Source organism: Eucalyptus grandis, chromosome 4, assembly GCF_016545825.1.
Source record: "Eucalyptus grandis isolate ANBG69807.140 chromosome 4, ASM1654582v1, whole genome shotgun sequence".
Classification (NCBI taxonomy): Eukaryota; Viridiplantae; Streptophyta; class Magnoliopsida; order Myrtales; family Myrtaceae; genus Eucalyptus; species Eucalyptus grandis.
Window position 1 is genome coordinate 9,085,019 of NC_052615.1, and position 13,822 is coordinate 9,098,840.

Consider the following 13,822-nt stretch of genomic DNA (forward strand, 5'->3'; position numbering starts at 1 on the left):
CCTTACTAATTCTATGGTGGTTAATGCTAAATTATGGCTCAGCGAGCACAACCAATTCCAAATTTGGTGGTAATGTTGAATTACGGCTCAGTGTGCACAATCGATTCCAAATTCGGTGGTGGTGCTAAATTACGGCTTAGTGAGCACAACTTAGATTAGGTGGTAACCTGCAGTCAAATGGACATAACCGTACTTCAGCAGTTTTCTTGATCTAACCCACAATGTCATATGATTATTCACCCACGGCCAACAACATTACACTCCTCAAATAAATTTCTCAATTAACACATTATCTCGGCCTATTTTCCTTGGGTTAAGAGTACTCGTTAAAAATGATCGTGTGTAGGTACACGGTCGACCTTAGCCAAAATATAGTAATTTCACATTTTTAAACATCCCACCAGTTTCAATAGCCCAGAACATATTTTTGGCGCTATAAACCGATGCCCCGTATTTTGGCTCCATGTGTCCCCTGGTTAGAGCCGGAATCGTGAGCGGTGGACAGATCCAACCTTCAATAACATACAATTCTAGTATGCAGAACTTGAGTGTCCACATCATTGATCCCACGGCTCCAGAAGTGTATACTGTCGACCTCTCCCGATCAGTTAACATGACAGAGCATTTGCCAGAATGGGTGACGGTCGGTTTCTCGGCGGCCACCAAGGCGACTTCTGAGTTGCATACTCTGTACTCATGGGAATTTAGCTCTAATCTACGTGTCAACGAAATGTAAATAGCACAATCAATACTTCTCCTGCATACACAAACAAAGGTGACAAGGTTAGAGCAAAGGGGAGCAAGTCATGGGTGTGGTCTGTCATTGCTTTAGGCTCTTTCTTGCTGCTCACGTTAGTTCTAGGTTTTTGCTTGGTTTTGTCACAAGTCAAAGAAAAAGACAAATGACCAAATTGGAGACGAGGATGATGTCCTATCAATTGATGAAGAATTTTACCAAGTGACAGGACGAAAGAAGTTTTCCTTTAGGGATTTCGTCGATAATTTTGCAGATACTCGATTGCTTGGGAAATGAGGGCTCGGAAGAATTTATGAAGGCTACTTGATTGGTGTGAATACTAATGTCGCAATCAAGAAGATCACTCTTATAGTCAAGATAGGGGCTAAGGGAGTATGCGACCGAAGTGAAGACCATAAGCCGAGTCAAGCACATAAACTTAGTCCAACTCATTGGATGGTGTCACGAGAAAAAGGAACTCCTCACTTGTTCGAGCACCATACATTTTTGATGTGGGAGAAGCAGTACAAAATCGTGCAAGGCATAGCCTCGGCCTTGCTATACCTCCACGAAGAATGTGAACAATGTGTTGTGCACCGGCATATAAAGCCAAGTAACATCATGCTTGATTTGGGCTTCAGTGCTAAATTGGGGGACTTTGGCTTGGGTAGGCTAGCTGACCATGCCAAAGGGGTACAAACGATTGTGTTGACCGGAACGATAGGCTATATGGCTCCTAAATGCTTTTACACAGGAAAAACCAGTAAGGAATCGGATGTAAATAGCTTTGGTATTGTCTTCTTAGAAATAGCGAATGAAAAACGAGTCGTGGATTCATGGGCAACAGAAGGACAAGTTGGACTCTTGGATTGGGTTTGGGAGCTCTATGGAATTCTAAAGCTGGTAGACACACTGGACCCGAAACTAGGCAGGGATTTCAATGAGAATTAATTGGAGTGCTTGATGATCATAGGGCTTTGTATGCTCATCCAGATTCTAAAGTTCGGTCCTCCATATGAGAAGCACTAAATCTTCTGAACTTTGATGCTTCGCTACCCGCCCTTCCATCAACGTTGCCAGTCCCGTCTTATCTCGCACCCTCCATCTTTAGCGTCGACATGGTTACTCCATTTATCCTTTGGCACCTCCACTGGTGGTGAACCAGTTGGTCTAGCCTCAAAATGTACACATGTTTTTCTCAGCAATCCTCTTGTTCATCGTCCTCAGCGTTGATTTCAAATGTAGAATGAGCTCTTGATTTCAGTTTTAGTTTGATTATTACTTGAATTGAATTTCCCATAAGGATTGGTTCCCATAGAGATTTCGGAGAATGTTCAGTTAACTTTTATTCATTTCGTGGAAATTTCATTACTCAACAACATTGTCTCTTGTTTTCCGACATTTGGATTGCTTAGGAAAATGAACCCCGGAAAATCTATTTCATAATTAAACAAATGCTTACTTTTCTTCTGTTCTTTTTGTTGACCAGTAAAAAATTTCTTTTATTTAACAATGAAACTGAATGTTTGGAACTCAGAACTTAGCTGCCACGGAATTTAACGTCAATCAGACATTCTTATCCTATACTCTTTTATATCTTTTTTGTTTAAATTATCAAATCTAAAAGCCAAAATTCTCATTATTATCATGTTCGACGCTCCCTATAAAAATGTACCAGATATATGCTCTTGTCTAAGAGTAACATCACCCTAAAACTTGATATCATCGAAAGCCGAGCAAACGGTGAAATGGGGTCGGAGGCTTCAAGAAAAGAGAAAATCGTGATACCTAAGTGCATTTACATTCACTTAAAGAAGAGATCTAAAAACTAACTAGTGCCTTTTTTTTACTGGTATCATTTACCTTTCTACAAGGTACTCTGTACAGGTATAAAGTGGGTCCGCGTCTAATTTGCGACCCTTACTACCCACCAGAGAAACAACCCAGCCATGCTGATTCCGCAGAATCCGTGAGTCTCAGGTACTTTTGAGCATCTCTAAATTTAGTCAAGTACTTTCTATCGTCATTTTCTCTATGCCAATATCTAGAGTCACCACGTTCGATATTTTTGCCACTACGTAGAAATTTTCCAAGAAACAATTTGATTGCACTATTTCGAAAACTACTATGAACTCGTTCGACGGTAGGGGAAAAGATTATTCTTTTATACAACGCAGTTCATGTTAAAAGAATAATTTCACATCATTATTATTCTCTAGCTAAGAATGCCTTTGTTGAAGTTGTAACCTTTGTTGAAGTTGTAACCTATCGAAGTTAGAGAAATGGCACGCATATAGAACTTAAACTTTGTTGGAGGGAAGTTTACTTCTGCTATTATGTTAATTATAAATATCATCAACATGTAATTTAAACCAAATATAAACATAGGTGAGTCTATAGAACTCACCAATTAGAAGAATTGTCTTCGAAAACATGGTTAAGAATTAGTTTGGATGGACTTTTAGTTTTACTTTTTGCTCGGTGAAAATATTGGATTCACACACTATGACTTTTCTTTGAAATTCAAAACACTTGAAAAAAAAAAATGCAAACGTTAACAGACAGGTTCGCACATTATTTTTTGTACTTAATCCTAGACAGACGTGCCCTTGACCTTGTCTTCCTTCCTCGTTTATCTCCTGCCAGGTGTCTTTGGGCCCGAACAAGGGAAAACTCCAATTAGCAAAGTCCTAAACTCCCAAGCCGGCACGCCTTTTCCCGGTGTTTTCGAAGCTGGCATGTCTTTTCCCGCTGTTTTCATTAACCATTCCAAAGCGGTCTTTAATAAAACTCACAGCCTAAGCAATGACACCCCCAAACACTCAGACGTAGAAACAAGTTTCTTTTAAGAGAACATGCATAGGCTTCAAGGATTACTTGTAGTCTTTCCCTTCTATCTAAGCTCACGTCCATTGCCTCGGTGTTAAGTGATGGTTTATCGTTTAATTTTCCGCCTTTCGACGGGCGAATTGTCCCCAGACACAACCCGTATCTGTCAAGTTCGTGCATCCAGCTCACCATGAGCTATTATGATGGGAAACGTAATTATAGCGTGGGTCAAGCAGGTTACCACGAACCGGTGCACCTTTGGGATAAGTTGACCCGCAATGTGGCAGACTTCACCGCTCAGTTCAGCTTCGCCTTCGATTCAGAACATAACGAGGCATTTGGCAACGGATTGATGTTCTTTCTCTCCCCCAACGGATCTGACGTCCCGAGCTACTTGGGTGGATGCAATCTGATTGTTGTAAGTGGGATCCGAGACCCTTCTACCGCATTTGTTGCCGTGGAATTCAACGCTTTCTACAACAATTCTGGGGACCCCCAGCGTGAACATGTCGGTGTAGACTTGAATAACATCATGTCTGTCGACCATGTGTGCGTTTATTGGTTCAGGGACAAAATCATGAGTGTGGACTGATCAATGCTTTAATAGCATACAATTCTAGCATGCGCAATTTGAGTGTCCTCATGATCGATGCCGCGGATCCAAAAGGGAACGTTGCCGAGCTCTCCTATTCAGTTAACTTGACTGAGCGTTTGCCAGAATGGGCGACGGTCGATTTCTCGGCGGCCACTGGGTTGAGCTCTGAGTTGCCTACTTTGTACTCATGGGAATTTAGCTCTAATCTACGCGTCACCGAAAATGTAAACAGCACAATCAATTCTTCTCCTGCAGACAGAAACGCAGGGGACAAGGTCAGAGCAAAGGGGAGTAAGTCATGGGTGTGGTCAGTCATAGGTTTAGCCTCCTCCTTGTTGCTCACTCTAGTTCTAGGCCTTGCCTGGTTTGGTCACAGGTCAAAGAAAAAGATAAATAACCAAATTGGAGACGAGGATGATGTCCTGTCAATCGATGAAGAATTTGACCAAGTGACGGGACCAAAGAAGTTCTCGTTTAGGGACTTGTCGCGGCGACTAATAATTTTGCTGATGCGCGATTGCTTGGGAAAGGGCAGTTCGGAAGAGTTTATGAAGGTTGCTTAATTGGTGTGAATACTAGTGTCGCAATCAAGACTCTAGAGTCAAGATTAGGGATAAAGGAGTACATGACCGAAGTAAAAACCATAAGCCGACTCAGGCAAAGGAACTTGTTCCAACTTATTGGATGGTATTATGGGAAAAAGGAACTCCTTATCTATGAGTTCATGTTTAACAGTAGCTTAGACTCTCACTTGTTCGAGCACCGTACATTTTTGACGTGGGAAAAGCAGTACAGAATCGTGTAAGGCATAGCCTCGGCCTTGCTATACCTTCATGAAGAATGGGAACAATGTATCATGCACCGGGATATAAAGATGAGCAACGTCATGCTGGATTTGGACTTTGGTGCTAAATTGGGGGACTTTGGCTTGGCTAGGATGGTTGAACATGCCAAAGGGGCACAAACGACTGTGTTGGCAGGAACCATGGGCTATATGGCTCCTGAATGCTTTTACACAGGGAAAGCCAGCTAAGAATCGGATGTATATAGCTTTGGTATTGTCGTCTTACAAATACAAATAGCGTGTGGAAAACGAGTTGTGGATTCCTGGGTAACTGAAGACCAAGTTGGGCTCTTGGATTGGGTTTGGGAGCTCTATGGAATTTGAAAGCTGCTAGATGCAGTGGACCCGAAACTAGGCAATGATTTCGATGAGAATCAATTGGAGCACTTGATGATCGTAAGGCTTTGGCGTGCTCATCCAGACTCAAGTTCGGCCCTCTATACGAGAAGCACTAAATCTTTTGAACTTCAATGCTTTGCCACCCGCTCTGCCATCAACATTGCCTCAACATTGCCAATCCCGTCTTATCCCGCACCTCCTCCGTCTTTGGTGTCGACATGGTTGCTCCGTTCATCCTTTGGTGCCTCGACTGGTGGTGAGCCAGTTGGTCAATAGCTTCAAAATGACCACATGTTTGTCCAAGCAATCCTCTTGCTCATCGTCCTCAGCATTGATTTCAATTGCAGAATGAGCTCTTGATTTCAGTTTGACTATTACATGAGCTGTAACTTCCCAAGTGGGTTGGTTCCCGGAGACATTTCGGATAATGTCTGTTTACTTTCCATTTATATCACGGGAACTTTATTGTACAAAAACCTTGTCTCTCATTTTCCGGCATTTGAATTGCTTGGGAAAATGAGTCGATGAAAATTCCTTTCATAGTTGAACCTACACTTACCTTTCTATTTTTTAAATCGCAAATCATTTCCAAAATACAACTGGACACCAGTGTTCAGACTTGGATCCCGGAAGTTGACGCATCAGGCCTAGGTGCCTGACGAACGCTCTTCAGTCGTCAACGCCCGCACTACGATCCCCAAAGGCCAAGACTGAGTCACCGATACCCATGCCAAGCCCAAATACCTGGACCCGAACCTGGGACCTGAGATGGCACTCGAAACTTTTTATTACATTGCAATTCGTAATTTTTCTGAAACAAACATCGACAAATGACTTCCATACTATTTGTAAAGTACGGCCAAACAGGGAAAGAAGAAATAAGTTTTCCTTGATTATAAGTTCCCTTGAAAATAATTGTCCAGCAAAGTTCATTTTCGTCTAGCAAACGGAGCTTGAATCAAATATCAACCCGCAGATTTTTGCTTCACACTATGCAATTCTTTGAAAATGATTAAGACTGACAAACACATGAATTACTATACTCCTCATGTATTCCTTCCACTTTGGATATGATGTTATTCTCCCTGCTTTCTTCTCTGTTCGAGGAAGAACCAAAGAAAACAATGGCTCGACGCGACGATCTTTTGAGGACAATTCCAGAACCCAGGGCGTTGTGACGGATCAGTTTTGGTCCATTTGAGCAGTGACAATATGATCTAGACAGCTTCGAGCCTACGCATGAGTCCAGAAGCACAAAAAGCTGCGCATTCAGGAGCATGAAAACTGCATGCTCACACCCTTTTGGCTACATCAATAGCTTCGTTAATGTGAGACAGGAAAAGCTGGCTAGCTTACTCTCCAAGATAAGTCGAATGTTCTAACAGTCGCAGCCCTCAAAGTCATGTGCAAAAGAATATATTGAACTCCTTCCAATCGAGTTTTCACATCCTTAGCAGCCTTCCTGCAGATACCATGACAACATTCGACGAACTTTGTGTGCATCCTCTCAAGGGGCTGAGAATAATGATGAAGCCAAGTCCTTCCTTAGCTTAGGGACACTCTTTCTTCCCATAAAGAAAATTGTAATTCTACAAACACCGGCACTTTCAAAAAGACTAGCCAGCCATTCTGTAATGTCAACCAAAAATAAAAAATAACATGGAACAATGTTCATTGAAATAGACAAAAAGAAAACTTCCAACATCAGCTGTAACATTTACATGGCTTGTCAAAAGTTAATTTCAACAAGTTACTCGAGAGACACGGCAAAAACAAGAAAAACGGGTATGAGAATACAATTCCAACAACAGACGGTCTTTGCATATGTATCGTCTCAAGCATGTGCATAATCAACTGAATGGGTCAGCTCAGTGCTTTCCAAGTAAATATTCAAGAAATTCCCTATCCAATTCTCCAGAAATGAAGCTGAAGGACATTGATACCTGGTCAGACATTTGATGACATTCGACGTACTTAATCATCCTAAACAAGCCCTCCATGAGAAATCTTTCTATTCTCTGTGATTTGACAATTTGGAGCTGCTTATGTTTGTGTCAGCCTCAAGAGTAGTTCTTCACCATGCTTCTCTTCATCGAAGCAAAATGATCACCATAATAAAACTTGATGAGCGTGGTATTTATGTCTTGGGCTTTTGAAAGATTGAATTTGTCATCTGACAAAATTTTGGGCATCATTCTAGAGGGAAACTTCTCCTTCTTCTTCTTCTTCTTCTTCTTCTACTTCTTCTGATGATGGTGAGCTTGGAACATCTGAAGCTTCTGCAAGATTTTCAAGCATCAAAACAACTTCAGATGTGTCGTCCAAATAATATTTTGCTTTACTCGGCTTCTGTCCAACAGTGCATGCAAAAACGGATGCATTCGAAGATAAAGTGCCACTGGCAACAGCACCGCCAAAAATCTCAAACATGTCCTCATCAGATCTATCATCACCGATGCATAACACAAAGTCAGCCTGTCTTCTCTTCTCAGCCATCGAAGATAATATCTTCTCTGCAACCACTCCTTTACTTACTCCCTGCAAACCAAAATTTAAATAGTTTATCACAAGCTAAAGAGATGCTCGACTTTAGAATGCACAGCAGGTGAAAACAGGGTCGGCCATATGACATCCAAAGAATATATTGCACTCACCCTTATCAGCAAAAAGATAATCCTGTCTTGAAAAGTTGTCAACCTCCTAAACTAGTTGTCCAATGATTTGAACAGGACGGGTAGAAATTCATGAGTAACATCTTTCTCACTATGACTATAAATCCACCTCATGCTTTGCCTCCTTAAATGTTCAACTTTTATCAGTTCATTAGAGGAGAACCCCCCTGGGGGCGGGGAAAAAAAAAAAAAAAAAAACAGAGCCACACAAATTGGGACATTACACATGCCTTTTATTACAGCTTTTATCTGTTTGCAGGGAGAAAACTATGCTCACTCACAAGAAAAGATGACCACTAGAATAAAAATCTCCTTTAATGAATTTTGAACATGGTGCCATGCAGATGGAAAGCTAAGATCCCCTTATGTATCATGATCCATACTTATAACACTCATTCCCACTCCCAGTACTTCCTGCCAGAAGAAATCTTCAATTCGGACCCCATATTCAGTGACCAATTCAAAGTGTTCTGTGGTTAAGAATTGCAATTGATTTAAATTGCAACAAATTAGACAGGCAAACTTGAATTGCAAATGATTTCATCGTGGCACTTTTAGCATTGAATGGCATAGAAGCCCAATCGAGACATTCCACACAGAACCACAAAAAGATAGTTTATATCCCTAATCATATTGCCTTAAATCAAACACGTATGCTGGGGGAATATGATGAGCCCATGTTATGTTTATTGTAAATTTGACATAACGATGCAGCAAAATCAGCCTGTCAAATGGCTTTTCAGATTATCGGGGGAAAAAGGCTAAGTAGCACACAACAAAACAGCCTGATCATTTTTCACAAATTAAGACAGGACTTCAGACAATGTCGGAAAGTTCACCACTGTAGAATTTCCTAAACAATGCCGCAACACCGATGCTAGCTTGCATAAACTAATCTTCCCTACTTATATCAATCAAGAGATAACTCTCATGACTGCCGTTGAATAATTGCACATGAACAAGATGGTGCAGTCTTGGGCCACTCATAAGAATACGACAACCAGCTCTTTAAGGGGAACTCACAAGCATAAAGAGAACACTATACATACGTAGTATAATACATTCGTACAAGAAAAGGTGCACAGTCTCCACCAAGCTCTATTCTTATTCAGATTTCAGGAGAACAATGTTAGCTTTCAAGGAGGAAAGTAACTACTTATGGTCAGTAACTTCAACTAAATGAATTTTCTTAGATGATGAACAGAATATCAATTCCAGAACCAATCACGTTCTTGTTTTCATAGTATATGCTTGCAAATATAAGGAGATGTTATGGTAATCTCCACTGCATATTGAAGTGAGTAAAAAGACTGGAATGAACTGCAATTAGTAATTTAGTGACTCACCCTGAGCATCTTTGACATAATTGTTGATAAATGCTCTCTAAAACAAATTAAACTCAAAAGGAATACATGTTCACGCATAATTGATAGCCAAAGATAAAATGAGTACCTGAGGCTTCACTTCAACGATGTATTGACCACTTTTCACAGCAACAGGTTCATTAGCCAACACGCTCTCTAGATGGTCCAACATCTCCTTTGCCTGGCTTGATCCAAAACCTGGGTCTGCATCCCGATGATGCCAAACCAAGGCACTCTCTTTCTTCTCAATGGAAGACCCATCAGTGGCTTCTGTGTACAGTTGCATAACAGGTTCAGCCATCTGAATCCAGCCAAAATCATTGCCCTGTCCACAAGCTTGCCAATCCTCATCTGCAGACCACCTGATATTTCATCCCAAACAGATAAGCATCAGGTGTATAAGAAAATTGTTCGAAGGGAGGTGATCCAATCATGAAAGAAGTAAGGTTGTTAACCTACAATTAAGAACAACATACTACCTCATAAAGTAACCATGTTCAGCAGCAATCCCAAGCTTGCTACAAGAAGAAAGCCATTCCCCCAAGGTTTTGCCTCTTCCGCTAACCACGAACACCATGTTCTTTGGATCAGCACAAAGCGTGTTGATTATTGAAATAACTCTTTGACTTGGCCTCTTGTTCATGGATGTTTGCGGCATTACAGTGCCATCATAATCTAACAATATAGCCCTACTTTTAGACCTCAAGTAAGCAGATACTATTGCATCAATTGACAGCTTCTTGAAATTGGGGTCCAGTGCCACAACTCTAAAACCAAAACTCAAACCGATTCCCCAGCAACGTCTTCTAAAATGGTCTTTGCATGTCCTTTCCAAATCCTGGTAGAAGCTTCTTGACCAATATGCTACATCATGCAAGCTAACATACTTATAGTGCTTCTCATGGCGCAATTGCTTTTCAGGATCAAGCATTGAAATTGCCTCATTCAATGCCTCACCAGTAGCCTCAATGTTCCATGGGTTGATGCGAATAGCACCACTTAATGAAGGAGAACATCCAATAAACTCGGACACAACAAGCATGCTTTTTCTGGGCCCAGTTGAATCTGAACAGGATCCTGAGTAAGAAACTCCTTCCCTGCATACAATGTACTCGTAAGGCGTGAGATTCATACCATCCCTCACGGCTGTGACCACAAGACACTCAGCAACAGTGTAATATGCGGCTCTCTCACTAAGAGAAACTGGCCTGTCAATAAAGACAACTGGTTCATAACCTGGTCGACCAAAAGTTTCATTAATTCTCTTGCAGCTTGCATGTATTTCAGCCTGTATTTCCTCAAGGTCACTACCCTTTCCCCTAGCAGGATTAGCAATCTGCACTAAAACTGCCCTCCCCTGCCACTTAGGGTGCTCTTTTAGCAAGTGCTCCATTGCCAACAACTTCAGATTGACACCTTTAAAAATGTCCATATCATCAACCCCAAGTAATACAGTCTTTCCTTCAAACTGCTGCTTCAGCTCATCCACTCTCCAATCCTTATCTGCCAGTTTCAATACAGACTGAATCTGGCCCATGTGGATCCCAACAGGCATGATCTTTACCCCAATTGTTCTTCCATAATATTCCAAACCGATATAACCCCTTTTCGACTGGTACTCCACACCCAAGATTCTACTGCAACAGGATAGAAAATGCCGAGCATAATCGAACGTGTGGAAACCAATCAGGTCAGCATTAAGAAGTGCTTTGAGTATCTCCTCCCTAACTGGAAGAGTCCTATATATCTCTGATGATGGAAAAGGGCTATGGAGAAAGAACCCCATCCTCAGCTTGATGAACTTCCTTCTTAAGAAAGTAGGCAACACCATCAAATGATAATCATGTATCCAGACATAGTCATCCTCTGGATTTATGACCTCAATCACTTTTTGCGAGAAAATCTTGTTTGCCAAAACATAAGCCTCCCACAAGGACCTATCAAACCTGCCACCATGATTGGCCGCAAAAGGGAGCATGTAGTGGAAAAGCGGCCACAAGTGTTGCTTACAAAACCCGTGGTAGTACTTTGACAAAATGTCAGGAGGTAAAAATGCCGGGACACACTTGAACTTCTCTAACAAAAGCTGCGAAACATCATCCTGCTCGCTGGGGTCAACATCGACCCTCAAAGAACCAACATATAAAACCTCCATATCATCGGGCAAACCATCTTTAAGCTGTAACAACAACGAGTCGTCATCCCAACTTAAGGCCCACCCCTTATTATCAGGCCTTCGCTTAGCTTTAACGGGGAGCTGATTAGCCACAATAATTATCCGATCCTGAATAATCGAAGACGGAACATCCGAGCTCACACTGTTGGCCTGATCATCGTCGAGCTCCGATATGTCCACCGGAACAGTCATCACCCGAGGAAGCCGCTTCTTCTCCCGGCCCATTACCGGGAAATTCCCCGAAGCTAGATCTAAGAGGTTGGTATACGACTTCGACAACATTTTCGAGACAATCCCAGCTCGACAAAGAACCCCTCAGAACCAACCGACCAACCCCTCTCGCTAAATCCCTCCCCTTCGAAATGGACCCGAAATCCGCCGCGATCTGGAACACGCACCAATCAACGCAACGCCGTCAGACCCACTAAAATGAAACCTCTCATCTACTCAGCAGACACCAAATTGAAAACACCCAAGCAATAACACAGTGAAAAATCCGAAATTCTTGAACCTACAGCCACCAAAGACACCACCAGACCACCAAAGAGAGGTGCAGAAAGCTCGAAACTTGACAGACCCAATCTGAACAGAAAACCCAAGTAAAAGATAACACGAAAAGAACAACTCACCTCGGCTGTCGACGAACCCAAATTCCTGTCCCTCTCTTCCTCCTCTCTCTTTCTCTCTCTATCTTTTTCTTGCAGAAATTGCTATCGATCTGAAAATCGAATAAAAGAATCTGAATTCCTCCCCTTCCCAGCAAATGGATAACGAGAAATCTAGGGTTTGGTATCACCTCCACCGGGTCGATCCCAATAGCACATTCACTCTCTCTCTCTCTCCCTCCTCTGCGCGAATGAAATAAAAATCGTTGCTTTTTTGCGGGATGAAAAGTGAAATAAAGAAGAAGAGAGAGGAGAGAGAAAGAGAGGGACAAGGAGGAAGAAAAGAAAAAGAAAATGGGAAATGGAAAATAATAAAATAAAGGAAGAGGATAAGGTCGGCCAGTAGGCTGCCCAGTAATGCCAACTGGCATTTTATTTTCTTTGTATTTTTTCTCCTTTTCCGATTTTTTATTTTTTATTTTTATTTGGCTCTCTCGTGGGTTTCGCTCCGCCCCCACGCGGTTCTTCCGTATAAGAAAATGTGAAAAGAAAAAGGAAATATATAAAATAATGATATATTTTTTTATATTTATATGTATATATAAATATGATGATTCTCGAGTCATGGACCGCAATATTGTCGTAGAATCTTCCTCTTTTCGAGTCGCGAAATTCCGACAATTTCGCCAATTTTTTCTCTTTTCTTTTTTATAAAGATTGAGTTGATTTTTTTTCGGGGGAAAAAATAATAATTATTATTTACCTTAGTTGGAGATGAACTGGGGTCAACTTAATCCTTAAATTAATATAGGGTTATAAATCCTCCCTTGCCTACGTGAAGGCCATGACACAGGGAAATCTTATGATGCTATTTCATTATTTGACTATTTCATTATTAATTATGATCATTGAATTGATTATGTTGAAAAATATTGACTCTTTCGTACCTACTTAAGTCCACACATTTTCCTTTAATTAAGTCCGCTAATTTTGAATAACTCAAATTTAGGAACCAAAAATTTTGATTAAAGTTCTTATTTAAAATATATATATATTTATTTTGTTTTGACCGGAGAGTTGAGAAGCACAAACTAGAAAGGGGAAAATTGATGTGGCTAACGATTTTAATCAACGTGTTTATGTGAGTAATTTAATGTCTTCTGTTTAATGTTATCCAAGTGGGCAACTTCAATTTATTTTTTTGAAAGAAAACAATGCACTTATATATAATAAGGATGGGGCATCTTGATAAATATTTCGAATGATTTTTCATTGCAATATACATGGCAACATTGTACTTATATATAACAAGAAAAGGGGAGCATGAATAATACTAGGGCGATTTGGTTTTGTGAATTAATTTTCCAATTTTAAGAGTTGGAAATGATGTCATTTTATTTTTCTTGAGAAAAATGAGTGTGCCTTTACTTTTATAGGAAAGGATTTTTTTTTTTTTGCCAAACTTATTTTTGTTTCTTTTTGGCCAAACTATAAAGCATTTTGTTCTATTTTTGCCAAATAGTCTATAGCCAAACATCAATTTAGTAGACCTATATAACTCATAGAAAATTAAAACAAGGCTCATATTTAGGGGAAAAATATCATCAATGTAATCGAAATCCCAAGACCCATTTTATAAAGTGGTTTGCTATCTTTTACTTC

General features: G+C 40.7%; 3 protein-coding genes across 3 annotated transcripts; 2 read left to right on the forward strand and 1 right to left on the reverse strand.

The window, feature by feature from the left end:
• Positions 1-463: 463 nt before the first annotated feature.
• Positions 464-1,687, forward strand: LOC120292474 (L-type lectin-domain containing receptor kinase IX.1-like). The gene is made up of 2 exons (XM_039310676.1): positions 464-732; positions 1,378-1,687. The coding sequence occupies exons 1-2, from the start codon at positions 464-466 to the stop codon at positions 1,685-1,687; spliced, it is 579 nt and encodes a 192-aa protein (XP_039166610.1).
• A 2,068-nt stretch (positions 1,688-3,755) lies between these two features.
• LOC120292475 (mannose/glucose-specific lectin-like) lies at positions 3,756-4,723 on the forward strand. Its single transcript, XM_039310678.1, has 2 exons — positions 3,756-4,073; positions 4,133-4,723. The coding sequence occupies exons 1-2, from the start codon at positions 3,756-3,758 to the stop codon at positions 4,721-4,723; spliced, it is 909 nt and encodes a 302-aa protein (XP_039166612.1).
• Positions 4,724-6,948: 2,225 nt separating this feature from the next.
• LOC104440881 (probable alpha,alpha-trehalose-phosphate synthase [UDP-forming] 7) lies at positions 6,949-12,475 on the reverse strand. Its single transcript, XM_010053869.3, has 4 exons — positions 12,185-12,475; positions 9,859-11,940; positions 9,468-9,741; positions 6,949-7,881 (listed from the first exon to the last, which is right to left on the reverse strand). Exons 2-4 carry the CDS (start codon positions 11,835-11,837, stop codon positions 7,540-7,542), a joined length of 2,595 nt encoding a protein of 864 aa, XP_010052171.2. The 5' UTR covers positions 11,838-11,940; positions 12,185-12,475; the 3' UTR covers positions 6,949-7,539.
• Between the last annotated feature and the right edge of the window lie 1,347 nt (positions 12,476-13,822).